Raw genomic sequence first — 27978 nt, forward strand, 5'->3', positions numbered from 1 at the left:
GCCTGTAGCTAAAATGTTTGTTTACAACTCTGGCAAATTTCCTATAGGGAAAGCTGTTTTGTTTTTAAATGTTGTGAGCAACTCCATGCACCGTGATTTAAGAGATTTTACTTTCCTGGAAGGGATAGATAGACTTTTTGGTAAGTTTTTCCTAGTCTTGTTACCAAACAAGATTCAAGTACATGTTTTTAGGCAATGAATTTTCAGCAGATCTTTGTCTTACTAGAGATTCTCCTGTAGTACTAACTGTAGTGTGTGGAGGGAGGGATTTTCAGTGTTGGTCTTAGGCATTCTAAGTGAAGACACTGGGCTTAACCACTGGCTTCGTTGTGGATGAATTAGTATTGAGCACCTTTTAAAATCTAATCGTTGCTTTGTGATGAGTGATTTGTAATGACTGAAATACCGTGTTGATTTTTCTGAGTCAAATTTTATTTTATCGTATGACTACCAGTCCTAGTTTAGCAAGCTGTTTTACGGTGTAAGAATACCAGCTTATGGTTTGTTTTTCAGGTCCTAAAAGTTAAGGTTTGGGAAGGTATCCTTACACTTCATCTAGTTGGAGCCTATTTCCAAGCTTAGAGAGCAATTGTAAAATTAAAAATTGTAATTGAAGGAACTGTATAAAACAGTGTCAATAAATTAATGGGAACTACTAAGAATGGAAGGGAGAAGGAATTTTGCTGAACTGTAAAGAACAAGAGTAACAGAAAACCCAAAGAATCTGTAGCTATTACTGTGGGTTTAGAGGCTGCAAGTTCAACAGTAAATTGAACACAGATGATGTAATCAAGTATATGTAGTGATATGTTTAACATAGTATACAGAGATCTTCAAAACTTTGGAACTGGTTCAATTTTTTTTTTTTTTTTTTTATACTGACTCTGTATTCAAATGCATACCACTGTTAGTAAATACACTGCGTCTTTTGTAGACGGTGGACATTCACAAAGAGAAAGTTGCTAGAAGAGAAATTGGTATCTTGACTACAAACAAAAACACCTCAAGAACTCACAAAATCATTGCACCAGCTAACTTGGAGCGACCAGTTCGCTACATCAGGAAACCTATTGATTATACAATTCTAGATGATATTGGACATGGAGTGAAGGTAGGTGATATTGTTAAAACAGCCAAACTGCAAATACATTGTCTTTGTATATTTTCAAAATAACCTGATGTTTTTCATGGTAATATACCAGTTTCTCCTTGCCTGGCCAGTGTGTCTATAAACATAAGAGGGGTTGTGTCCAATCTGCAGTTGCCCCTTCCCATTTTCATGCCCCTGTGTTTTTAAACCTTGCAAACCCACTGAATCTTATTTCTGAGGATTTTCAGGACTATGGGTCTCACCTTTTAAAATGCTTCTGCATACCTGTTTGTGTGATGCTGCTGCTATTGTTTGAATCAGTTGCCAGGGATATACCGGGGGAGTGAAAGGCTAATGACCATCACTTTGCTTCCTGAATCAGAACCACAAAGTATCATCCAGCTGTAATTGCCACTGGTTTATTTTGAAGCTCACCCAAAGAAAGGGTTTGCATAAGAAGTATCATGTACTTCCTTTTCTTCTTTCTGTCAGAGTCAGTTATACGCATATCCTGTGATGTGCTTTGTTAAAGAGAGCTCTCTACAACTTTTGTGCCATATGGAGTTTTGGAATGGGAACACTTCTGCCAAGTTTGAAGCCAGCTGGTTCTCTCTTTTAAGACTAGGAAAAAAGGAGGAATTTTGGGGCAAAGATCACACTGAGACACAACTGGTGGCTATTGTATGCAAGTGTTAGATCAGCGTGCACAACAGCAGTAATACCGTGTTTGAGACAAGATATGCCTTTTTAAAAGCCCATCCTGAATGTAAACACAGTCTTAGCAGGTGTGAGCTCATTGTTAACTTGTGCTGCCAGGAAAACAAATAGGGAAATGAGAACACTGACAGTGTTAAAGTTACAGGAGAAGAAAAGTAAATAACACAAAGCAGTGTCATTTTTACATGACAGACTAACAAATCTGTAAACCTGCTAAGTGGCAGTAAGGTAAGATGCTTCTTCCAGTCAAAGTACACCAGAATTTCTTTTGCTTGACACCTAACTGCATTAGGTTATTTATGTTATTCAGCTTGAACTGTCTGCTTGTATAGCCTTTTAAGTGGCAACTCTTAAAATTCAGATTCTGAGCAGTCTGATTTAAATAGCTTTCCCAAGCAGTTTTACCCAAGGTCTTCTCAACATCCTGTTCATTAACAGAAAGTCTGTTTTCCCCATTTCTTACTAAAAGAGTCAACCTCAGTTTGTAACTCTAAACAGATTTTAAAAAGACGAGTGACTCTTTAAGCTTGATTTGGAAAATCAAATGAAACAAAACCCCTCCAACATTAATAGTGACAGTTTTGACCTGGAAATTATTATCAGTCTTGTGTTAAAATCTAGTGCCAGTTCTCATAAACTTTTGAATTTATGCAGGTCAGCAGAACTCCTTCTGGATATGGATGGAGCATATTAACCTGTAGGATTACTGTTGCTAATATTTTAATGATCAGTTTTGTTTTAAAGATATTATTTTAGAACTCACTAAAGAATAGTTTTTAATTTTTCTGCAGCACAGAAAAGGACTTAGCACTGGCTTTAAACCATTATAATTGGTGTCCCACTTACCTCAAGGTAGCAGAAACATACTGTGATGCAAGGAATTATGTTCTTCTGAAAGAACATAGTTCATCAAATGGATGTGTATTTGCATCCATTTATTATGCTTGTGATATGCTTGAAACATCTTAAAAATGATGTGTACAATGTACTGTATTTATCTAGAAAACGAAAAAGCATTGTGTACTTGTGAAACAATAAGCAGAGAACTTGAAATGATGCTATCCTTAAGATCCGTAGATGTGTTCCAATCAGGTTAATTCTTTGTTCAGTACAAAGAACCACTCTTGCTGATGGGGAGAAAGCGTCCAGTTGTGATTATGAACCTGTTGTTTTTGTTCTGCTTGAGTAACTACAGATTATTTTACTAGATCTCTGGCTGGATAATAAAGACAAAAAAAGAAAAGGGGTAGGAGTTTTTAATTTGCCTATTTTTAGCTCTTTTTTCCTTGAGCTGTGGTGTTTTTTCCTTCAAGTAAGTATTCAGATGTAGTTATTGCATAAATAGCATTAACGTTTCAGTTAGCATCAGGGTTCCTTGGTCTGCATTCTTTGTCCTCTTTCTGCTTTTTCTGGTATAGAGCTTTCCCCCTAGTACTTGGACCCAGAATTATGCATTGTCAGGACAGTCAAAGAGCAAATGCAAGCGCATTCATTGTGATCCCAAATAAAGATGGCTAACTGGACAGAGAATAATACAGGTGAAAAAGCGAGCATCCTTGGCCAAGAAATCCAGCATGCCATGTTGAGAGAACTAGTATAGGCACTGGAGCACCTGTTTTTTCCATTTAGAAATTTGAAGCATCGGTGGATACAATCTTCAGGAGAAAGTGCTCTATGATATGGTTTCTTACTAGGCGAGAGAGAATTTGAGTGTCACACTATAATTCCAGCAGTCTCTCCTCATTTTCCCTCCTTGAAGCTACAGTGCTGCAAAAATCTAAAAACCTGTTGTCTGAAAGAGACTTGCTTTTGCTTTTTTTCAACTGTGTTGTGAGTTACAAAGTCAAAGTCTTCCAGTATGTTCTTCCCTCCAAAAACTTCTCTAGTCAAAGAGGATGACCAAAGAAAATAAAAAACCCCAAAGGTTTATTCCATTCAGAGTGGCGTGTATTAAGGCACTGTAATTATCAGGCAATGCTGCACATGGACCCTCTAATTGGCCACCCTGGCCAATACAGGGGGACCTGGTTTCCCACTGTAGCTTTATGAAGCAGAGGCTGTTTTGGTTAATAGATCCATGGAACTTTACTCAAAGACAGGAGATTTTCTAGTAAATCAGATCATGTTTCTTTTTTAATACATTAGAGTCTCTTCTAAATGGGTGAAACAGAGTAGTCACTTTGGATGCTCCACTGTTGAGATTTTGCATGTTTAATGTTCAGTGTTACAAAAAATGTAAGAAATGTAATGATAACTTTTTATTAGCTGAACTGAAAACAGATTGAGTGATATTCAAATGGAAAGACTAATATTTTTGAAAAGATTATTATGGTGTAAGAAGATACTTGGTGTTGTGCAAGTAAGGTGTAGGACTTAATGTCAAATAGCTAGCACTTAGACTTTAAAATAAGATTTTGCTGTTGGTTAATGTCTTAATATATAGTTTGGAAAATACAGATATGTGGTGCAGTATCCATATGGAGTGCTGTACTTCTTACAGGATGTAATGATTTGCTTTTAATCTTTGTTCAAGAAATGCCCCATGGCATCAGGTTAAGAGTAACTCACAACATTGTCTAGGAAAGAACACACATTGGCTTAATATTCTAGAGGCTTCTGTTTCAGCTAGTTGTAAGTATGCTAACGTGTATGACAATTTAAATGAGCTCAGGATATCGATAAGGCTATTCTTTGACAGCTCAAATAAATTAATCTCTGAAGGTAATCTTACATCTAGATCTCATGATCCAATCTGAAAGAAGCAGACTTTTTGTTCGCACTGTAAGAACTTGAGTAAACAGTGTACAAGCATTTGAGCGTTAATTTTAAGGTGTTAATCTAAAGGCTTTGTGGTTAATGTATATTAAAAGTTTCAGCTTGAAAATCTTCTGTTCATGACACATTCTGCTTTAATCACTCTTTCTATGATCTACTGATACATTATTTTGTTAATGCTGAATGCTTAACTTTTTTCTTTCTTTTTCCTTTCTCTTCATATCCTGAAGTTCCAACTAACCTTTCAATGCTTTTTTTCCTTACCTCTTTTATTTGCTCCATTTATGCATTAAGTGGTTGCTTAGATTTAAGGTAAGAAACCCCAGGGCTGGATTTCCATTCCTATTCTTCTGAGACTATTACACACGGGGAGATGATTGATATGAATGTTACTGATTTTTTTAAAAACAACCCCCCCTCTCCCTCCTGTGTTTCAGACCTTCTGTTGAATGATTTTATTACAGAAAAACATTTTGTGATATAAATTGACGTATTCCTGTAAGGAAGCTAACAAAGTTAATTTTAAAAGCTTTGTGGCAAAATAATTGACTGCCTTCATCATATCTACCAGATCATTTACTGGGGAGGAATGTTGTGCTAATAGTCTGTAGACACAAACATACAGTGAATAGATAGTAGCTGAATATGAGCCTCCCCCTGTGTAATACTCTTTTTATCCTATATACGGTCTAAGTTGTGATTTGATTTGGATTAATGTTTCAGTGTGAGATTGCTCAGATAATGGGCTCCAAAGGTGTGTAACATTCAAATCTGTATGTTCTTTTTTAAAGTTGCAGTATCCTTAATTTTTTCAGAAACTGCCAGCACCATGTAAATACTGAGAAGCACTCAGATATGGAAATTTTCACAAATTTGATAGTTGTGTAAAGTATTTCATAACCTTTAACAAGCTAAGTGATTTATTTAGTTGAATATTAAATGAATAGTGCATCAAAGAACTCAGACTAAAGTATTCTCAAAGAATTCTCAAAGATCTTAGAGGTTTAAATGTTAGTAGCCTTAGTGGCTGCAGAAGTGGCAATAAAATCCATCAAATCAACTAGACAAGCTATTAAATGAAGTTGCAGGATGCTACATAGCACATTAATTAATAGATAGGTTATAGCCTTTATTGAGTATTGTGATATCATCATCCTTCTGAAGTGCAGCTGGTTTGGGGAAGGAAGGAACAAAAGTTTTCTAGTAGCAGCCACCAAGATGGAACTGTGTTTTAGAACATAGAATACTAATATGTTGTATGAGTATATTAATTAAATGAATTTCCAAGTTGATGTGAAGTATTTTTCATGACATAACTATTTTCCATGACTGGAAAAAGCTAAAAGAAAAGCCTGCACGTTCCTGAAAAGATTACCTGTAAAACCAGCTGTTACTGTACATACCCCAATGATGTCCCTATGGAATTGGCCGGATAGTACTTTTAATAAGGTATTTCAGTGTATGTAGCACATCTGATCAGAGTGAAAAATGTTTAATGAATGAGAGATTTCTTGCATGTCATTTGAAATTTAGTTTTACATAAGCATGTGAGGTACAGTATTTCAAGTCACATAGTGTTTAAGTGCTTTTTACTGAGAACTGCAAAATATATCTCCTCCCTGCCTTGCTCTGTCTGCCTGCACAAAAGGGATGCTTCTAATGCCGAATATGCCTTTTTCTGAGCACAGTTCATATTGGATGATGGTTTTCTTAGTGATCTTAAACAATTTGCAAACTCGGGGGTTTTTTTGTTGCTCTCTGCAGTTGCAGTTATAAACAAGTAATGACTATCCTAAAAAAAAAATTTAAATTGTATAATTATAGATTACGTATGAACTGCTGTATCTGTGCATCATCTGCAGTGGTGATAAGAGTCTCCAGCTTTTCAGAGGAAATTTTTTTTTTTTTCCATTTACAGGTTTGGAATGTAAATAACATTTTTTTGGTTATAATTCAAGTTAAAATATTTACTTATTTTTACTAGAGTGAGCCTGATCAGAAATTTGATTTGGGAAATCACAATATATCAATCAACTTCTTATTGCCAGAACATGAGGGTTTTTTTAAAAAAAAAAAAAAAAAAGAAAAAAAAGGAAAAAGCAGCACAGCACCTCTCAGTGGACATAAGTTATTCTTTAAGTCTCACTGTAGTCACTGTGCATGACCCCGAAAGAAGAAAATTAAAAGGCAACTGCTAACCCTAGTTCTATGTGAATATTTTTACTCCATTTATGAGAGATAGGATATGAAGTGTTTAGCCTGCATTTATTTTTTGTGGCTGCAAAGAATCCTTAGTCTGAGTCAACAGTTACAATACTGAACTGACTGACTGTAGCAGGACTTACTGTGCTTAATGTCTTGAGTAGCTTAAATTTAAATTTTAAACAGATTTTGAAGAAAATTCCAATTACAAGTCAGAGGAGTCTCTATAGCATGTCCTGTCAGCAAATCAATTAAAAATTACATTAAGCTTTTTTCTATTTACCAGACTTGGTTCTTCAGTTACTTTACATAGGTGGATATGGTAAAAACAAGTAAATTCACTTGCTGAAGCTTCTTGTGGTCATTTTCCAAAACAGGATTAAAATTGAGACATTTCACTTCCATATCAACTGGTTAATCAACTGACAAACACATGTTTTATTAGAGATGCAGAGTCAGTATTTGAGTGGCTGACCACAGCCAGGAAAAGGAATTTACTTTGAGGTACAAATGATGGACCAAAAATCTGTTCATCCTCTCTGTAGTGTTAACAAGATTAAGCAAGGCACAGAAAGATAGTTTTCGTTCAGCATTAGGTGGTTCTGCTGGAGTCAGGTATTAAATTGTTCCAGAAGGTTGGGTAGCTGTTTGAAGTTTCTGAATATAATCCATGGAACATCACTGATGGGACACTTTTCATTAACTAGATTTTGGGCAAAAGGTGATTCTTTTGACATCCTGAAAGTTCTAGAAAATTCAATGTCACCAAGCACCACTTAAAAATTTCTAGGCTGAGTCCAACTTTTCCCTTTAGAAAGTAGCTTCTCCTGAGGTTGATTGTGTGGAATATCCCGTATTTAGAATTTTTTGAAAAAAAACCCAACCCACTTTGTTTTGCTAATTGTACTGACAAGGAGATGTTCTTCATAAGAGTAAAAATGTGGATTGAAATCTTTGTGGCAGGTAAGTGCCTTACAGCTACATAAATAAATACACAATGCGTTGGTGCAAATAGTTTTTGCACATCTGATGACCAGCTCTTTTATCTGACCAACGTGTGATTCTGTACTTCTTATTCGGTAATTTTTTTACTCATGAAAACATTCCCAAGAATTGAATTGAATGAACTGCACTCAGTTTTAACCAGTTTATTTCACTACAAATTTCTTATACAGTGGAGTGCTAAAGAAGCTCAATCTCTTAAATGTTTATACAAATTAACTATGAAGGAAATTCAGTCATATGTGGGACCATAAGAAAGTGATTTAGTCACTGGGATCTATGAAAAACTAGTTGCTAAAAATAGAAATTGGACAAGTAAGTCTTAATTATTCAAAAAACTAAACTTAAAATGATCATTTTCTAGGGACTCTAGTCTGGCCTGTATCATGTCTTGGATGAACATCAGATGTTACCTTTCTAAAACTGACACTAGCTCAATACAGAAAATATTCGATGAAATATTGTTGTACCCATTTAAAAAAGAATGGTCTATAGTGGTCCATTTGTTTACAGTTTATTTTATGGTGTTGGCTGTGCAGCTGGATCTCAGAACATCCTCCAGGATGTGTTACTTAACAAGGATCTGTGTACTTTGTTTATGTAGTTTCTTCCTCAGCAAAACTTCAAAGTGCAACTCCAGTGCTGACAGTTACAGCTTTGGTAGAAGACATTTTTTTCTGTAGCACTGGTGCTTGCTAGTTCATGTATAAAAAGCTTCTGCAAGGTATACAGTAAAAAAAAAGTTTATCCAAGATCTCCCTAGAGTTGTTTGGTGTTCCTCTGTGGAATTTCAGTTGGTAATGTTTTCTACTTTTTTGCTTCCATGGGAAGAGGCAAAAAAGAATTGGAAAAATCCCTGCATGGATTCTGTGTAGACCCCGTGCACTAACTTGTCTGTTCACAGGGTTGTCCATCTTCCTGCTTTTAGAACAGTCAGCTGGTCTTGGGTTTTTTTCTGAGCTTTGTGTCCAAACCATTATGGCCTCTGTTAATTTTTTCCTTTTCTTAGCACAGTGGTTAGCTATTTTGGCAGTTGTGAGCAAAGGCAGAGATACTCCTTTGTGTTTCTGGTTGCAAGTTCTGTTTTGCCGCGCAGTTTCCTAAAAAGAATTCACAAGCTCTTAACTATAAACCAACCACAGATCTGTGGGGTCCTACGGCCTGCAGTCCACCAACAGACAGATAAATTCCTCTGCTTTCACCCTCTAATTAAACCAGTTGTATCTGGATAGTTCAGCCGTGTGGAGCTAGGAAATGTCGTCAGAAACAGTGCAACTTCTGGCAAATTCCAACTTACTCCAGAAAATGGATTTTTGAGACTTGACAGCAAATGCAAATGTGACCTTGAGTTCTAATGGTTACTTTGGATTTTAGAAGTTTCTAAGAGGGGGTGTGTGTGAAGAAGGATTTGTGTATGGAAACTATCTTCACAACCACATGTGCAAAATGGAAAAGGCAATAGAGTAAAGTTTTGCAAGAGGGGGACATTAATGGCTCCTTTTTTCTTTTTCTTATTTTTCTTCTTCCTAGTAGAAGTCATCATAGAAGGGGACAGTTGGAAATGTTACAATGATTGTATCTCAACTGAAGTTGCAACTTGTGTAGCTTTAAATTTTCTTATTTTTTAATTCCTCAAGGCAGTTATAACCTTTTTTAGTGTTTTGCATGATACTACTTCCACAGATTTGTCCATTTTGATCAGAATTGTTCAAATAATTTTATATTCTTCATTTGTCTCCTGTGATTGTTTGGCTATAAGTCAAAGGGCAAGTTACTCAGATAGGGTTTAATTTACAGTAGCTGATCTTAAAGCCATCAGTCTTGTCAGATTTGAAGACAGCCCTGTAAATGTTCAGTAGTTGTTCTTTTAAGCCTGAATGATTTCAATGTTGAAAAGTAATTTCAAAGAGCCTGAAGACCTTACTGTCAGTGCATTTTCACATCTTTCAGTTTAGCCCTTCTTAAGGACAGCTTCTTTGTGACTAAAGTTCCTTGGCTAAAAAAGGATCACCTTTTTTTTTTGTCCCTGTTTTCTAAAGCTTTCTTTCCATCCTATGTCAAGGATATGTGTATTCTCAGTGTTAATGAAAGTAACTAGCAGTTACTGGAGTTCTGCGTTAGTCAGGCAAGTATTACTTCCACATCTTACTGTATGCTGTGTGATGTCACTGCCACCTCCACCTCTACTGTCCTTTTGTTTCATGTAGCTCTAGCCCAGTGGAAACCTAAAATGTCATTTTTGTTCCTGCAATGACTATGTACAAATAGTAAGATTCTTTATGATTAAATATATGTAATTTTATAGTAACTGTGAAGTGAAAGCTAGTGGTTACATCATCTGGTCAGAAACAATAGTGTAGCCAGTTAAAACACCTAAATGGACTATTCAGGGGCACACAGATTGGTCTGAGTTTGCTGTCCTCTGTCCTCTAAAGATATCCAAAACCCCTTCCCCACTGGGCTTAGTGTGCTGTTTGAAATACAGCAAGCAACAATGCAGCTGTTTAATTATGGTGGAGTTTTTTTTGTTTGTTTATGGCTTTTTTGGACAACTCAAATAGGTAGGTGGGTGAAACAGATGTCTTTAATGAAAGAGGAAATACAGGAGGTGCTGCAACTTTAAAAAAAAACCCAACAGATTTTGTGCTATTTCTCAATGTTCCGTGTATAGAATAAAATGTACTTCATTTTACACTTTCCCTCTTCCTTTCAAGTAGTTGTAGTTCAGTGCTTACCTCATCCCTCACTTGAATTAACTTTAGATTTCTTTTTGCTTAGAGTTGGCTTAAAGGACTTTATAATGCTGTGCAAAAGAATTTTGTCTTAAACTGACATTACAAAGTACTCTTGCACAACTGAATCCAAACATCTGTTTCTGGATCTGACAAAAAACCCCTTCCAACGTTTGGTTTTCTTTTCCTCCCAGCAGATTGAAAACGTAATAGCACGGGGATTATAGAGAGCCAGGGAATCAAGTTTCAGTGAATTAGAATACTGAATATTACTCTTTACACTGTTCACAAATTTAAACACTGCCAGGGTTTTAAGCCAGTTGTTATAGTCAAATTTTAAAGGAGTAATTTGCCTTTAATGATGCTTGCAAATACTCTTAATGCTTTGATCACTATACCTTTTTTATATGGGAGGTGGGGGCAGTAAGCAAGACAACGTTTTGGAAATAAGAATCACTGTGAAATAGAGCATGACAGGAACAACAGAGAAAGGGATGTAAGCGTACTTATTCAGGTTTGTTGAATATCTCTGTGTCTAAGAAATCGTTTGAGCATTCATAAATCAAATCTGTTTAACAAAGACTTGTAAGAAGACCGTGTACTGACTCGTGTAAGAGTGCACGCCTTGAAAGAATTATGCTTGGCTGGCGGTATACAGATAAGCAAAATGCCTACATTGGTAACAATTGTTTATGATTCCTAGATTGATCAGTCAGTCAGGAATGCAGCTGAGTTTTTAAAAGAAGTTAGAGTAAATTGTTTTACATAGAATTTACTTCATTAGTATTTTAACCTGAAAGAGGGGGAGGGGACAACCTCAGTTATATCACATGCTAAATATTTTTCTTCTCATCCATTTATTTAACATTTATTTAACATAAACAGAGATTTGGTGGGGGGGAAAAAGAGTACATCTTTGTATGTTTTTCCATATAGCTTTTTCTCTCTGTTTACATATACATAAATAATACTTACCATAAATATTGCCTTAAAATTTTTTGATATCATAGTGTGAAAATGTTAAAACATTAGTGGATTGTATTTGGAGTTTACTTTGACTTCTCCATATTTGTATGAATTATATTAAATTGTGGCCTATTCGTTAAACCTTAGTATTTTTAAAGACTATTCAAAAATAGTTTTGCAAATTTACAATTCGGTAGTGCAACCTGAAATAACTGCCTTTATCTCAAAAGATGACTGGGAGGTTTAACCAAGTTAGATACAGTATCTGTATCTGATTTAATGTTTATGTGATTGCCTAAAGGCATTCACTTTTTGTATATACAATTTTTAAAAACCCTATGTAAAAATAGAGTCCTTTGAGCGCAACTCTTGACTTCTAGCAGAGTGGAAATTGCATATAGAATGCATGGCCTCTCAGTTTTTTTGTTTGTTTAAACCTTCCCCTACTTAGAGTTAATTGCTAAAGGCATCTTGGTGTCTCTCCCCCTAGAAGCTGAGCTTAGTGAAGGCTGTTTTTCTCCCCATTCTTTCATGCAGGTCAGCACACAGAATATGAAGATGGGTGGGCTGCCTCGTACAACACCACCCACCCAGAAACCACCAAGTCCACCAATGTCGGGAAAAGGAACTATTGGGTAAGTGCAGTTACCAAATGTGTAAAACATCTGTGGTGAACAGAAGGGGAAAAAAGGGAAGATTCTTAGTTTTTTTTATAGTGTGGCTGGGTGTTTTTTGTGGTTTTTTTTGTTTGTTTTTGTTCTAACCATTCACAAAGGTTAAGAGGAGTTATATCTGCATCCTCTTGTACTGATCACGTCTTATATATCAGTTAGCACATTTCTGCCAGGAGACAGTGGGCCTCATCAGCCTTTCCCAACAGGAAGCTTTTTATCATTGCAGAAGACTTTTATCGTGTATTATAACTTCATGCTTTAGAGTAAAAAGTCATTAACTGTGTGGCTTTGACAGATGGTGCTGAACAACTGGAAGATTAGTATGTGGCACTGTTCATTAATTATTTGTGCTGGGTGTGATAAAAGTACTTTCCTCTTATGTCTATGAACTTGACTTTGATTTTAGGGTAATGTGTTATAACTGGCATGAATGCTGTTTGTTGGTATGTGATTATGTATATACATACAGACCATGGTGCTTTATTTTAAAACAAGATATGGATTACTTTTAAAACGAGTGGGATGTGTGACACGAGGTTTTCAATAGGAAGATTGAAGAACATGAAGAACATCTTTAATTGTTTTTTCTCATCCTACAAAGTAGATACTGCAAACATAGAAAAACATGGGGTTTTAGCTCCCATTACAGATTAGTACGTAGCTATCTTTTAAAGAACAAAAAGTCTTTGGTTTTGTCTGTATTATCTTTATTTGCTTCTGAAATTTGCTTGTCCTTGTGTAGGCGTCACTCTCCCTATCGTACATTGGAGCCAGTACGTCCTCCGGTGGTACCAAATGACTACGTGCCTAGCCCAACACGCAATATGGCTCCCTCACAGCAGAGCCCTGTTAGAACAGCTTCTGTGAATCAGAGGAATCGCACATACAGGTATTCAGTGTAGTCCTGTACAAAGTGTGGTTAGTACTGTATAAGCATATGGACAAAAAATGCTATGAAACATATCCAGATCCACCTGCACCTCTACAGTGAAGCTTGCTAATTCATGATACGGACTGGGAACAAAATTTGGCATGACAAGAATGTACTTTAATAAAACCAGAATGGTGAATCATGTTAAGATTGCTCACTTAATCCCTTAGTCACCTTAATTTTACTGCTAATCACTTAGTTACAGTATTTAATTAATTACTAAAAATGTGAAGTCTTTCAATTAGGTAATTAGTGATTTTATGAAATGCTTACAAAACTGGAGAATGACTTTGTATACAGCTTGACTTCTACATGTTGAAGGACTGCATAGTATGATTATAGTTCACATTTTTGTTTGAACAGTCTTTGATATTTATGTATTGAGAAGCTGAAAAAGAGCATTATATTTTGAGAATACTGATAACTTTAAACACAGAATAAACCTGAACTGTATTACAAAAGGTTCTGCAGAATGTTAGCCTTTTTCTCTGGATAGTAAGAGTTCCATGATGTGACAGGTCTAAATGCTTCCCTTGAAATCTTCACTTTTTAAACATTGTAAGTACCTGAGGATGGCTAAACAGGTGAACTTTAAAATATAAGAAAATCTGACTTCTACTGTACTATCTTACAATTTCCAGGTTTCAGTAGTCTCATATGAAAGCCTATAAATCAAGAGTCTAAACAGTCTTTGTGCTTTCTAAGTTATAGGAAAAAGGTCTGTATTTGCTCAGTAGAGGTTTAACAATATTGGACTGAGGTGCTTTGGAACAAGATTCTGGAAGTGTTTCATTTTTGGCCAAGTTTGCTAGGACTAACTGAAAAACCTCTTGTGTTGTAGTCAAAGTGAAGAGTTTTAGGAAATCTAAGCTTTTTATATAAGTTTATATCATCCTTGTTTCTTTTCTCTTATTCCCTGTTACTTCTCTGAATTGGTAGGGTGTTAACCTGTTTCAGCATGCACAGCAGCATAATTTATACCCTGGGTTATTATCGTTTCTTACAGCAGCAGTGGGAGTAGTGGAGGAAGCCACCCAAGTAGTCGGAGCAGCAGTCGAGAGAACAGTGGAAGTGGAAGTGTGGGTGTTCCTATTGCTGTTCCCACACCATCTCCTCCCAGTGTCTATCCAGGTGAATGGAAACTTGCTGTTCTTTTCTGACTCAGCATTAACCTTTAACGTTTGCGAGTGTCCTAAACCCCAAGAGAAGTCTCAAAGTTCGTTATCCAGAAACTTGCAGCCCTTGAAAAACGCTTGCTATTGATAGTGTGAGTTTGAATCTTTTCTGGAGTGTCTGATGTGCTCTTTTATATACTAATTTGTTTACTAGAATTTTTTGCCTGGCTGCCTGCATATGACTATGTAGGACACAACACCTTTTTCAGTAGGCTGGGGGAAATACCTCCCTTGTCCTTCTGAGAAAATAATTATTTTTTTGTTGACTATTCATGCAGATACATAGAGGCATGTTTTTAGAAAATTAGATTAAATGAGAGGCAGGCACATAGTAAATGTTTAGTATGTTAATGCAAGCCTAACAGTGTTGTCATAAAAAGGCACTTGTTCAATGTAATCGCCCCAGTCTTTCCAGAAATAGGAAGTGATATATTAGTACTCCTTTTTCCTTGGCTCAGCCCTTTCGGTGAAGAAGAGTGTATAGCTGGCTTGCAGTGTGATCTGAAATACACAATGCTTCTGAACCAAAGAACTGGAAATTTTTGGCTTTCCTCTTCTATGTTTTCTGATTTGTACAAAAGCTAAAGGCAGCCATGCTACAGATCAAAGCATAGCAACAAGGTGTAAAGACATCTTTCAAAAGTAATGGCTTTCAGTGAAGAGTTCTGGGTTGTTCCCTCGAGACCTGGAAAGAAGTAGTGGATTTGCTTGACCCTCATTTCCTGTCTACATAGGAATGAGCCTTTCTTTTAACAGCTCCATTTTTCTCTCATCTCCTCGTGCATTCTAAAATACTGTACATCTAATAAATAGTTAACACTGAATAGTCAAAGGCTTTCTCTAACCCTTGCTAACATCTCCTGATTAACTCCACCTCTTCCTCCTCTCTTACTTAGCCCCTGCTGGCTCGGCTGGCACCTCTCCCCTTCCTGCTACCTCTGCTCCTGCCCCCACTCCTCCTGCTCCTGCCCCTTCCTCCGCTGCCCCAGACGCTGCTGCTGCTGCTGCAGGAGCTCAGCCCCTTGCTGATGGCTTCACCTCTCCAACTCCCCCTGCTGTTTCTTCCACACCCTCTGCAGGTGAGTGTCTGCTCCAGTGGGTGGGCAGATGAACCCAGGTGTGACCACCAGCCCAGGCTTTTCAAAGTTACTTCAGAAGCAGTGATTTGTTTTGTTTTGTTTTAAATGTAACTAGGAAGTATCTGCTAGTACCCATCTGTAAGATAATGGTTATAGTAAATAATTAAAGGTGTGCTAGTTTTATAAACAGCAATAATTTAATTTTACAATTTTATTATTTTTGCATTTATATAGTTAATTATTACACTATCATTTCAGTGTGGTTTGGATACTAAGCAACTCAAAGAATAATTTTGTTTGGGGCTACCAGAACTGATAGTTCTGTGTCTGATTATTCTCTTTTGGTAATGGCATTAAAAAAAGTGCATCAAGCAAAATGTAATTTATATGACTTGTCTCTTTAGTGCTTTCAAATGACGTCTCCTTTCAATAAAATGATTAAAAAGGGCGATTGTTTTGATGTTCACTGCCAGGGAAAACAGAAGTTTTTATTATGCAGAATAGTACTAAAGCATTTTGTTTTAATCGGTGCTACTTATGGTATATATTGGCACTTCATTTTTTTTAATGCTTATGAAATCACCTTACATTTTTCATTTTCTCATATGCTGAAGTTGCAGCATATAGTGCTTGCTACCTATAACCATAACACTGTTCTGTGTCAGCTTTTGATGGGCAGTTACACCTGCATTGTAAAGATCTTCAGGCAGCCAAATTCATATATAGCTACCTGCATGTTTTGTTATTTTTCATTATAGTGGAGGCTGATCACAATGGTATGAATTGGCTTGTGTGTTTAGTAGTGTTGGTATCTCTTAATAAGAATTTCACCAAGTACCAGAACCATTCTTGATCATATTTAATTTAAGGTGCTGTGGTTCATGTAAATTAGAAAATACTTACACTAGAATCTGTGACTATGACTAGAAGCTGCCAAACTGTGATGTGGTGATCCTGATGTCTGAACTACTTTCATGTTTAGAACATGGGCAGTGGGGCCCAATGGGGCCTCGATCAGTTTTCCAGTTTTGATGTACTGTTAGTATCCCAGTTCTGAAGCCATATTGCTTCTGTATTTTTGATATGTCAAAATCAAGCAAAGATTAATTTTTAATGGCTATAATTCACATTCACAATTCCATAAGAGAAATTTCAGATAGATTACTATTTTTAAGATCTTTTGTTTCCCTGTGCTGTTAGTGAGGTTACGTGCATGCGTTCTCTGAAGTAAAGTATTTAAAGAGACTTGATAGTTTACCATATATGAGGTTGTAGTTTTTGGTCCTTAAGGATCTCTTATCCCTGTTTCTTCCCCCCTCCCTTCTCTCCATTCACCACCAATTGCTACCAGTGCACTAAGTAACAGGGAGACAGGTTGAAAAGATGCATTGGAAAAAAAATGAAAAAGCCTATATACTAGGTGGATTGCTTCTTAACTGTTTTTCTTCCTCATCTGTAAAAAGTTTATTTTTTGAGATGTACAAAGTGGGAGGAATGTGAATTTTTAGTTCATGCATTTGCTCTTCGAAACAAATAACAGAGCAAGTAACTTGCATTGTATTTACTGACCTAGTGTGAAGTTTTGCAAAGCAATCAAAACATAGTAGGGCACAATGCAGTTTATTAAAAAATTGCACATTCATTTGTTCTGTTTCACTATTTACTCCTCTGCATGCATGTCTCCAACCAGAGTGACTGTCCCTTCTTCCTTTGTTTTCTTTCAAACTCTGAAATTTACCTTGAGCACAAATGGTGGAGGCAGAATAGTTAGAGAGGGTAATAACCCATATGGGTATAATAAATCCAGTTTACTGTTATATACAGTGTATAAGCCAGAGAACTTTATGTGAGCACAGAAGATAGCTTAATGGTCTAGATTCATTTATTGCTTGCTTAGTTTCAGGATCAGTTACTTTGATACAGGAAGTGATTAAAATGGAGAGCAAGTTTTTAAGGAGTTGTATCAATTGACAGGTCTTTGAGTATGACTTTATTTATTCCATCCTTCAAACAGTTTCTGACATGCTCTTCTCCCCAGATGAGTCTCTGTCTATTTCCTGAACAGCACTAAAATAGTGTTTTATTTTTCAGCTGTAGCAAGTAACAGCTTTGAGCCTTTGAAGTAGCATACAGATAGTTTGTATCTGTATGTTGCTTAATTGCTGGGCTGTGAAGTGTTATTTTTTTGCAGGCTTATAAATAACTATATTTGCAAGAAGTTATTATAATACATTACATAAAATGGATAACTAGGAATTATTTTCTTTCGTTTTGAAGCTCTGTAGCTTAGACACCTTTGTATTTTCATACCGGCTTTTGTGAGCAGCGTTGAGTACAGGCAGTTGGGAGAGTTGTTTTTTCTGTTGCTATTTAGGCATCTAATGTCCTGCCAGTCTGGCAGCTGAACTGGCTGACTGCTCCTAAGATGCAGACTGTTGTAAAAAACCCAAAAACCTTAAAAACAAAAACCTTTTCAAGCCTTTGGAACTTCAATGCAGATATAAATAAGGCAAGCATTATTCTTCTCTTTGCTAATGTATTTCTCTTTCTAACCTAGGTCACCCAGTTCAGTTCTACAGCATGAACAGACCTGCATCTCGACACACCCCCCCAACAATAGGGGGATCTTTGCCATATCGGCGTCCTCCTTCAATCACATCGCAGACGAGCCTTCAGAACCAGATGAATGGAGGACCGTTCTACAACCAGAACCCAGGTAGGAAAGTTTTTCTGCTCTGTTGAATTCAACAGAGTGGTGAATGGAGTGGCCTTCAGATCTCTGAAATCTTACGTTCTGTCTCCTCTGAAGATCTTGCAGTTAGTCTCAGGTAACTTCCAGTATGCTGTTGATAGCCAATGCCAAAGCTGCAGTCCAAGTACGGAGTGTTCAGTTTCCATTATTGCAAGCAGCTTAAAATGATACTGGCTTTGTTGCCAAATAAATTACTTTTGATCTTACAGTCACTGTTAGACAAATTTTAGTCGTTTACTACACCATGTGTCATGTATCTGCTCTGGTGTGAGATGGGTATTTGATTTTGCACCAGAACATTGATTTTTCATAAATCAGTCTTTATCTTGTATGCTTTTTCTTTCTGGTTAATGGACAGTTCAGGAAATTGCACTTGTTATACAAGGGTCAGCATTGTGACACCTTAGAGACATCGGTGGTGTTTGGTATGGGATGCAAGGGAGCTGTGTCAACTGCTAAGTCCATAGTTGGTGTTATTTTAATGGATGACGTGTCTTAAAAAGCAGGATGAGATATTAACGAATGGTGTGTTCTGTGTGTCAGGCTTTTTATCTAGGGAGTCCTTTTCCTGGTGCTTCTGATGCAACATGAAGGCTTAGATAGCAAAAGGGGAGACTTTTTTTTTTTTTTTTTTGACAAAGCTACAGAAAGATGCAGGGGACATACTGAAGGTTCCTTGTGAGGAAATGTCCTATTACCAGAAAGATTGAATGTTGACGCAAGTAATACAGTGCATTTGTGTTTTATGGTTGTGGTGGTGGTAGGTTTTGGTGTGTTTTGTGTTGTTTTGGGGTCGGTTTTGTTTGTTTGTTTGTTTTTTTAAATCACTGAATTTGGAATTAGGTCAGATGCTGCAATCTGCATTTAAGGGATTTGATCAGGTTCAAATATTGCTTGTGAGCTACTCTGCAAAGAGAAGTGTGTGCTTGAGAAGGAAATTATGGTCCTGCTGAGGACAGGAGGGTCGAGGAGGTTATATCACTAAGTTGTAGCCCAGTTGCCTGAAATATGTGGTATTTGTTAAGCACATTATGTGCATGCTGAAGGGGAATAGGCAAGAAGGAAATGATAATGGCAATAAAAGAAACTGTTCAGGATTACCTTTTCAGTAAAGAGGATTTTCAGTATATCCAGGAGTTTCTGATAACTGCTGTGCCTTTCTGCTTTGGCAAAGGGATCATTCTGTGCAAGCTACCATTGCACCATTAATAGGTAATCAAAGAATCTGCCAAATAGACTTCAAGTTACATAACCCCAATTCGGTCTGTGTACCCAGAAAGAAAATAATGATTATGGTGATTAGTCACTTGAGCGGTAAATCACAACAAAATACTTCAGTTATGCTGGCATACTTGATAAAACATGAATAAGCAGTGGTAATAAGAGACTTTTTTTATATATACCTAGCAGAATACAGAATTTTTGGCTTTGCAGTTATACTAACCCAAGCTTTCTTGGCCTGTACCTTGAAAGGAGAGGATGCTCAAGCATGCATAGTTGATGAAGACCCTAAGAAGAGAGGGACTGTTGTGTCTGTAAGGAGCAGGGTTAGTAGAGACAGGACAGGGCCACAACCGCTTCTCTGCATTCCTGAAGAGAGGGAGAAAATGCAAACTTAAGAGGTCAAATAGAGACTTTACAACAGGCAGAGGAGTGTGCCAGCTATGGCTTCTTGTTCTTTGCAGGCTGTTTGGCAATAAAGCAGTAGGGGTTTTTCCACTTCCTTTTTTATTATGTTGGCATAGTCATTTTTGTTCATTGCACAGGACGGTGAAAGATACTTGCCTTGCCCTGTGCTTTTGAATGCTGCTTCTAATGTAATTCTTCTACTTCATGGTGACACCTTTTAAACAACTGAAAAGAAAATATTAAGAAAGGCAGACCCTAAATAATCTCAGCATATGTCTGTCCCAAAGCTACTTTTGCCAGCCATGCCAACTAACAGGTGTTTTAATTTTGCAGCCTTAGGTACCAGAATCTAAGCCGGTATAGAGCTCAGCACAGGCTAAAAACCCTATGGGACAAACTGGGCAAGTATTGAGACGGTGGTCTGTGCGACACACTGTTTGTATGGCTGAATTCTTACCAGGCTGAAACAATCTAGTGGAAGGTGCTCTTGAGCATTTCTGAATTAATTTACAGCCATTGTGTAGATGAACTCTTAATCTACCAATGGTCTATATGGAAGGAAGCTGGATGGGAATGTTTAAACTGGTGTTCATCTTCTCTTTTGAGATGGCTGAGGTATAGTAACATTCTTCTGATGCACTTCATAAACAAAGTCATTATTAATATCTATTGTATTGGCACCTAAAGGTCAAAACTGGCTTAGTTTCATTATATATCACGTAGAGACAGTATAATATGATAGTCCCTGCACTGTGCATAAACTGAAGCACAAACCAAATAGTTAAGATTTACAACTGATTATGTCAGCTAGTGTTAGTATCACTATCTTGATTAAACTACACAACCCAAACAAAACTAAGGGATTTTTTTTGTGTTTGCTTGGAGTGCTTGTCAAGAGTGATTTATTTTTCTGCATGGAAAGCCTCATTATGTATTTCAAAGAAATATATATAGCACACAAAGTACACTGAAGGGACCTAGGAAACTGAAGCTAGTCTCCTATGATAGATATAAATCCATGTGAGATTAAATAGGGGAAACATTCTGAAACTGAACATTTTTATAGCATATGTAATTAAAAAGGCAGGGGCTGAATATTTGCACAAGAATGCTGAATTAATGAATATCACTGCATTTCAGTAGGACTTCAAGTTCCTTTTTCTTGTTTTGAAAAACTAATTTTCCAGCTACTGTGGTTACACTTTAAGGAACAAATATTCTCGGAGGTCACATCATTCAAGTCAAAGAAGCTGTAATTAGATATGTATTTCAGTTTTTCTCAAAAAATACCAATTAAATGGCAAGATAATGGAGCTTGCTTTATAGGGAGGTACAAGGATATTTTTTCAACAAAAAGGATGGTTGCTCTGTTGTTTGTTTTGTTTGGGGTGTGTGACTGTGAAAGGAATGTGAGTGACAGAAGAAATTCAAAGCATGTCAGATAATGGTGACTGAAATAAACAGAAAAAATTTTGATACATGAATTTTAAATGCCCTGGTGTTCTTTCTTTTCATTTACTATGATGATGTGAATTAATTCTGAAAAATGCTACATCATACCTGGCAGTTTTCTTACTGGCTCTGAAATTAGTCTGAAATTTATACTGTTCTGCAAGCTAAATAAATGTCCTGATGTATGAAGTTTAGACCTTTTTCCCTCATTCTTTTGGATATGACTAGATGGTTTTGTATGCCACTACTAACAAGAGAATTACTTAGTTGTGCTTTTCCTGAGGTGTGCTTTCTGAAAAATAATCTTGTAATTTGCTTAGAGACTATTACTGCATTACCCTTGCAAAGTGATAGTAAAACTAGATAAATCTGGTTAACTATTTTTTTAACTTAACTAGATAATTCAAACTTTTGTACCTGCCTTAAACCACCATTCAGTCTTATAACATTTGCTATTGGCTGAGAATGTCTTTCTAAATGTGAATTCACATGGATTGTATAAAGACAGCTCTTCTGGCACCAGTGAAAGGGCTGTTCAGAGTTCAGTGCAGTGGTCTGCGAATCAGTGGGAAGGAAACAAGGCAGCACATCTGGAATAGGCCCTGTTTGGCAGCAGCACAGTGTGCTTTCTTCTACCTGTAAGGTCAGGAGTCCTGTGTCTTTGAAGTATGCTCAGTTCTCAAAGGTGTCTTTTTCTGTTTATCCTAAAATAAGTGCCTCATTTGAATTTTTTTTTTTTGGCCTTTGTTATGGAGAAAACTAGTTATATTCATTTTTATTACTAAGCAAGTCACATCTATAAATCCCAATGTGATCTGAAAGTGGAGGATTATTAGGAAGAGAATCCTCTTGATATATTTGTTAGTTAGATCTGTTCATAAAATGCTGTATTGCTGTAGTAATAAACTTCAGCTTAAGGAAATCTCATAGTTGGATCAGAAAAATACTTCAGGATGGATTCTAATCTTATGAAAAAGAGCTAAACTGGATAATTTAAAAATAGAGATATTGCCTTGAAGTAAGGATTAGGAATATGCTTAAACAATCTGAGACATTTTTCTCTGAATGTCAGCCTCTTATCCCTGCTTTTTGGCAGGCCTACGCTGTCTGAGTAGCGATGATGTCTTCTTTCCTGTTTGCTGCTTTGTTGTGTTTCTAACTGAATGCCTCTCTTTTTAATTTCTGTGGCAGCTTCCCTTGCTCCTCCTCCCCCCTCCATCCTACAGGTAACTCCACAGTTACCGCTAATGGGATTTGTGGCCAGAGTTCAAGAAAACAGTAAGTTTGCTGCTTCCTTGTGCTATGATTTATCACTGGATGTGGCTTTTGTTTTGAGTGGATGAAAGATCTGTCTGTATATAGCCAGAATTCTGCCTTCTCTACTGACTGCAAGTTTGTCTGAAATTGTGGAGGGAGGGAAAAGGAAATAATTTTACTGGAGGAACCTGATCCTTCCTTCTCTGAATTTTATTGATTCTAGTGTATTTCCACAAGTTCTAACTGTTGGTCCCAGTGCAACTAATTGAGACAGGGATACTTCAACCTGCTACCGTGGTTCTAGAGACATTTTTCATGGTTATACTATTGCTTAATTTCAGTTTCGGATACTCCTCCCCCACCACCGCCTGTGGATGAGCCAGTGTTTGATGAATCTCCACCTCCGCCCCCACCTCCAGAGGATTATGAGGAGGAGGAAGCAGCTGTGGTGGAGTACAGTGATCCATATGCTGAGGAAGACCCTCCTTGGGCACCAAGGACCTACTTAGAAAAGGGTAGGTTTAGAGCTAGTAGAGATGGTGTAGGGTTGTGTTTGTAACATTTTATATAAGCTCCTGCCATCCCACTTTGGACCTGGAGTGTGCCTAGACTCGTAGCTATTATTTGGTATTGTGGTAGAGGTGCTCCTCCAAATGAAAATTTAAAGAACTGAAGTTAAGCTACTCTTCTGAGTCTGACTCTTTTACCCCTTTCTCCACAAAGAGAAGGTAATGATTAGCTGGCTAATTGCATATTTTTTAAATCTCTGTAATTTACTTACTTAAGACTCACTTTTCAGTAGTCTCCTTAATCCTAATAATCAAACTCCTGTGAGATAAAAAATGAATGAATCGGTGCTGCAATTTCACCTGAACTTCGAATGTGTGGGTGCATCTGGAGAAATGCTGCAGTGTGTGTCTGGGGCTCTGTGCTGAGGTGAAAAGCGCTGGATCTGCGTAGGACCGACCAAGGCATTGCTGTGTGGCTGCATCCAGATGTCTTCAGATGTGTGGAAACATGTTGGAGTAAAACTAAGATAAAATAGCCTGAGTAGATAAATGGCTTAGGGGCACTTGAATATGAAGAAATCTACTGCCTGATGTTGTACTGTGAAACAGGATCATGTACCTCTCAGTAAAGGGTGTTATAAAACCTAATGTTGCAAAGCAACCAGGCATCTCAGCTGAGTGACAGACACATTCAGTCTTCCTTGAGGAAAAAAATTCAAGAATGCCACAAAGATAAACCCAGTGCAGGACTTGAGGGGAGGAAAAAAAACCAAAGAAGATGGAAGAGGCACTTTCTACCAACTCCAGCCCAAAGAAAATACTAATATTCTTGAGAGAGATGGTGGAATATGTGGGAAGTTTTTGGTTATTCCTCTGCCCTCTGTCTAGCTGGTGTGTTTAGTGCAAGGAGTACCCAGGGTGTGCTGACAAGCTGAGACCATTTGCCAGACAAAGTGGCTGACTTGCATGGTGTCTACATGACTTGCTTTATCTACTGACCTCTCGACACCCTGATTGACAGCAAGTGTCACTATTATTCTGTTGATGCACACCAGCTCTTTCTTTGATTAAAAGTTGCTTCAGCTTCTTGTCAGGGAAGCTTATTTCCTTGAGGGAGGATATAGAAAAAAGGGATCTTCTATACAAAGTACTCCTCTTGCTGTGCAGTTTGGAGGGTATTCCTGATTATTGGTATTAGTCACCTGGCTTCACAAAATCAGGTTTTTAGAGTAGGGTGGGGTTCCTGGTCTTACATTTCTTTCTTTGGGGGAGGATGGCAAATTTCTTCAACTTGGGACCAGTACAGGTAATTTCAGTAAATACTGGATGTGCTACATTACTTAATGAACTCCTCTTTATCAGGTAGTTGTGAGAGTGCACAGTATCTGCTCAGTTTCATTATGGCTGATGTATGTTGTGCTGGATGAAGATTGCATATATGTTACTTTTTGATAGGAGAGTGAGTCTCAAGATTTTTCCAGGCATAAGACACTCCTTAGCCTAATTCTACATTCATATCATTATCTATGTTATGTTTCTGTTACCTCTGCCACCTGGCCCTCAGCAAATCCTCAGTGGCATTTCAGCTGGGAGCAAAAGAGGAAAAAGAGGACCCTGATGTGCATTGCCTGTTTATAGTATCTCATACTAATGCCAAGAGGAAGGTGGAAGGGGGAGAGAAGCCACAAAATCATGTGGCACATGGCCTGGGGAAACAACTTTTTATTTGAAGAAATAATGACATTTGGACTATATATAGCATACTGTTCTGATCTGCTTTTCTGTGTGACTTCTATGAGCTTGTGAACTAAAATAATTTATATAGGTGCATATATGCACAGATCTATTAATCTCAGCAGGCAGTCCAGGCACTTGTAGTTTGATATTTGCAAGGAAAATCACATGGGATAGCAAAACTGTAATGGGAGTCTTCAAAGATAAAACTGGAGATAGTCAGGCTTTTAGTCAGAACGTTTTTCCTGCAGAAAAACAAAAGTATAGGAAACCAAACATTCTCTCACACTGATATAGAATCCAATGCAAAAACATAATTTTGATCTGTGTTTTGGTAACTAGATGACTAAAACATCTAAAAGGTTGGTCTGTTCTTAGAAACAATCATAAAAGTAATAAAAAATTAAAGTGCTTGCAATGTATGAAGAACTGTTAAATAGTAGTTTTAAGATACCAGATACTGATATAGGTGTGGATTCTGTTGTAGTTACATGAACAGTTCTACTTGTATTCAGCCCACGTCTTGAGATTTGACTGCTTTGCTGGAGTTGGGAGAGAAGTGCTTGGCTGTGATTTTATTGTAGCAAACAAACTTTAAAGTTGATGAGAAGCCCTATGCTAAAAGAAGACTTTCATACTCAAATAATGTGTATGCTTACCCTGCTGTGAACTAATAATGCTTTATCTTCTGCAAAATAATTATCCCTATGGCAACTCCCTAAGTTCCAATAAGTAGTATTCTGTGCCACATGATTCAAAGCAGACAAAACTGATGGAAGGAAATGGCTGTTCAAACACTGTTTTCCCCAGTAAGTAAAGTAGCAATTCCTAGGATTTGTGCATGTCCTCCTGGTGTGACTGTTCCCTTGTTTAAGTTCATATGAAAGCATTTCTAGTAGGATTAGTGTAGATAACCTTTGCAAAAGTGAGAATGTAGAAGTTGGGACACCAGGGAGGTGTCAAATACAGAGGGTTGCTATATATTGAGGTGGGATTCAGTATGATCCTGGTCCATAAAGCAGTTGTGCAGTGTGGGAGGTATGTATAACATTGTCATGCTCTAACTTAGAGTGGAGGAAGGAAGTGAATAACAGATCCGTTCTGAACAGATGGAGAAACTCTTAGGTGGGATACACTTACTGGGGATGTTGAACTTGAGGATGCTACCATGTGGCTGTAATAACAACAGCCAACCTGCGATGTCCAAGGAAGCACGCTGCAGTTTTCCACTGGGCTATATTGTCTGGGTGCATAGTATGAAGAGGTAAGAAAATGGTCCAACTTTGCAAATCAGATGAACAGAAATGGGTATCCAGAAGGACAAACTGCCCTTATACCACACAGAGAAAGTGTGTGGTCACAGCTATCAGATTTCAGTTGGATAATCAGTCTGGCTACATTTGTGGTCGGTTTGAGGTAACAGAGTTCAGCCAAACTCTGTGTAATTGTTGAAGAACCAAGGATCACTGACTGGAAGAATATCAAGCTAAATGAGTAATTCTGTTTTTCATATCTACATTGAAACGTGTTCGGATAGAAACTAAAAGAGGTCCTGGCTCACTCTCGCAGGGAAGGATGCCACCTCCTGAGTCACTATTGCTGCTTCCTGTCTCATCTGGAGCCTTTTCTTTGCAATACTGGCCTGGGTTCCTGGTAACTCGTGGTATGTGACAAGCTCACAGCTTGAACCAGTGGAACTACAGACAGAAGGATTAAACAAGACTTTTAAAGAGAGAGAAACAAAAGTAACATGCGGGAGGAAGCAATGGTGACGTATCAAAAAACCCAGGTTTCAGGTAATTTTATAAGAGGCTTAACAAGAAGCGAATTTTCATCACAAATTTAGGGAAGAGTTTCCTGCTTGTGATTGTGAAATAATGAATCCATTCCATGTCACAAGGGACTAGAATAAACTCAGAAATGAGAAAGGAATTGGAAGTTATTGCGATCCTTGGATTGTTATTAACAAGAGAGTGAAGAAAAACAGCACAGTTGACTCTAGGAAGAAATGTTTTAAAATGAACCAGGTATAGAAGGCAGTTGAAAAGGAATTTTGAAGGGCTTTAATTGAATGTATTGTGTTCATATAATGACTTCTGTTTTTCAAGCTAAAAATTTACTCGTTTCTCTATTTGTGTTTTGTTTCCATAGAATGATATATCTAAAACTTGTTGGAATGAGTTACTTAACAACTCTCCTGGCATAAGCATAGAGCCAGCAACATGTGTTTTTTAAATATGCTCTAGTCAAATGATATGAATCTTCTGTTTGGGAGATTTATTTATTTTAAAAAAAATCTCTACACATAAGCTGATTCTCCACTGGGATTGATTTGTATATTTTACTTTATAATCTCTTCAGGATCCAGGTTTCCCTAGTAAATATTTGTATTGATTCCTTTGCTCCCTCAAAAGGGAATGACTTACTTTCTTTTGAAAAGAATGATGAATTTAGTAGGACTTTTGGACACTGGGCTCATGAACACATGCTGTTAACTTTTTTTTCTCCTTGCTTTGGTTTAGACTGTGTTTCCTTCTATCCCCAGTACAGGATTTTAGGATCCCTGTCCAACATCCATTTTATTTCAATGGCAGCACTGCATGTTTCATTGCCAAGTGCTCAAAGCAGTGACTGATGCTATTTATTAAAGTATTCAGAGTCTGGCATAGCTAATTTTCTGTATGGAACACATAATGATAGGACTGTGAATGGAAAAACATACCAAGTTGATGTCTATTTTCTGCTATTTCAGGACAATGCTCTCTTTAATATTTGTCAGTGCTTTGTCCAATTTCTTTGACTTTCCTAACAGTTCTTGTGCCTTCAGTAAAATATTCTGCAGCTGTAAAAAAAAATGTCCTGATACAGTAGGCCTACATTTTGTTTCAAGAGAACTACCTTACTTCTTCCTAGCTCCTAACTGGGATTCACCCACCTTGGCACTGTATACCCTGGAGTGACTTCTAGCTCCTGGGACTCCACATACACATTTTACAGATTTAAATGTGGAGGAAGTCTGGGATATTACTGTGGGCATACTGTGATCTGAAGAGAGCTCTTATTCCTATCCTCTTCCATGTTTTCCAGCTGACTGTTGGTTGTGCAGAGATCTGGTTTAGCACACGTATTTAATACATGAATCTTGGAGTAGGTCTGAGTGGTCATAGCTATGGGGAGTTAGATCCACCTCCTTTTATCATTCCAAACTAAAAGTTTTATTGTATATTTCACAAAATCAGCTAGGTTGGAAAGGACCTTGAAGATCATCTAGTCCAACTGTTAACCTAAAACTGACTACACTA

At 37.3% G+C, this 27978-nt stretch overlaps 1 protein-coding gene across 3 annotated transcripts in view; it reads left to right on the plus strand.

The window, feature by feature from the left end:
* Window positions 1-27978, plus strand: part of ABI2 (abl interactor 2) — a 52577-nt gene that overhangs the window by 17547 nt on the left and 7052 nt on the right. The window contains exons 2-10 of one of the 3 annotated variants that reach the window (XM_026853281.1): window positions 935-1111; window positions 4877-4894; window positions 12022-12119; window positions 12901-13047; window positions 14096-14220; window positions 15161-15343; window positions 17901-18059; window positions 22368-22454; window positions 22775-22948. In XM_026853281.1, the coding sequence (XP_026709082.1) occupies window positions 935-1111; window positions 4877-4894; window positions 12022-12119; window positions 12901-13047; window positions 14096-14220; window positions 15161-15343; window positions 17901-18059; window positions 22368-22454; window positions 22775-22948 (1168 nt within the window). The remainder of the gene's footprint in view (window positions 1-934; window positions 1112-4876; window positions 4895-12021; window positions 12120-12900; window positions 13048-14095; window positions 14221-15160; window positions 15344-17900; window positions 18060-22367; window positions 22455-22774; window positions 22949-27978) is intronic. The other 2 variants (XM_026853282.1, XM_026853283.1) reach the window with 2 other exon arrangements.

This window comes from Athene cunicularia, assembly GCF_003259725.1.
Source record: "Athene cunicularia isolate RWA chromosome 7 unlocalized genomic scaffold, athCun1 chr7_part2, whole genome shotgun sequence".
Classification (NCBI taxonomy): domain Eukaryota; kingdom Metazoa; phylum Chordata; class Aves; order Strigiformes; family Strigidae; genus Athene; species Athene cunicularia.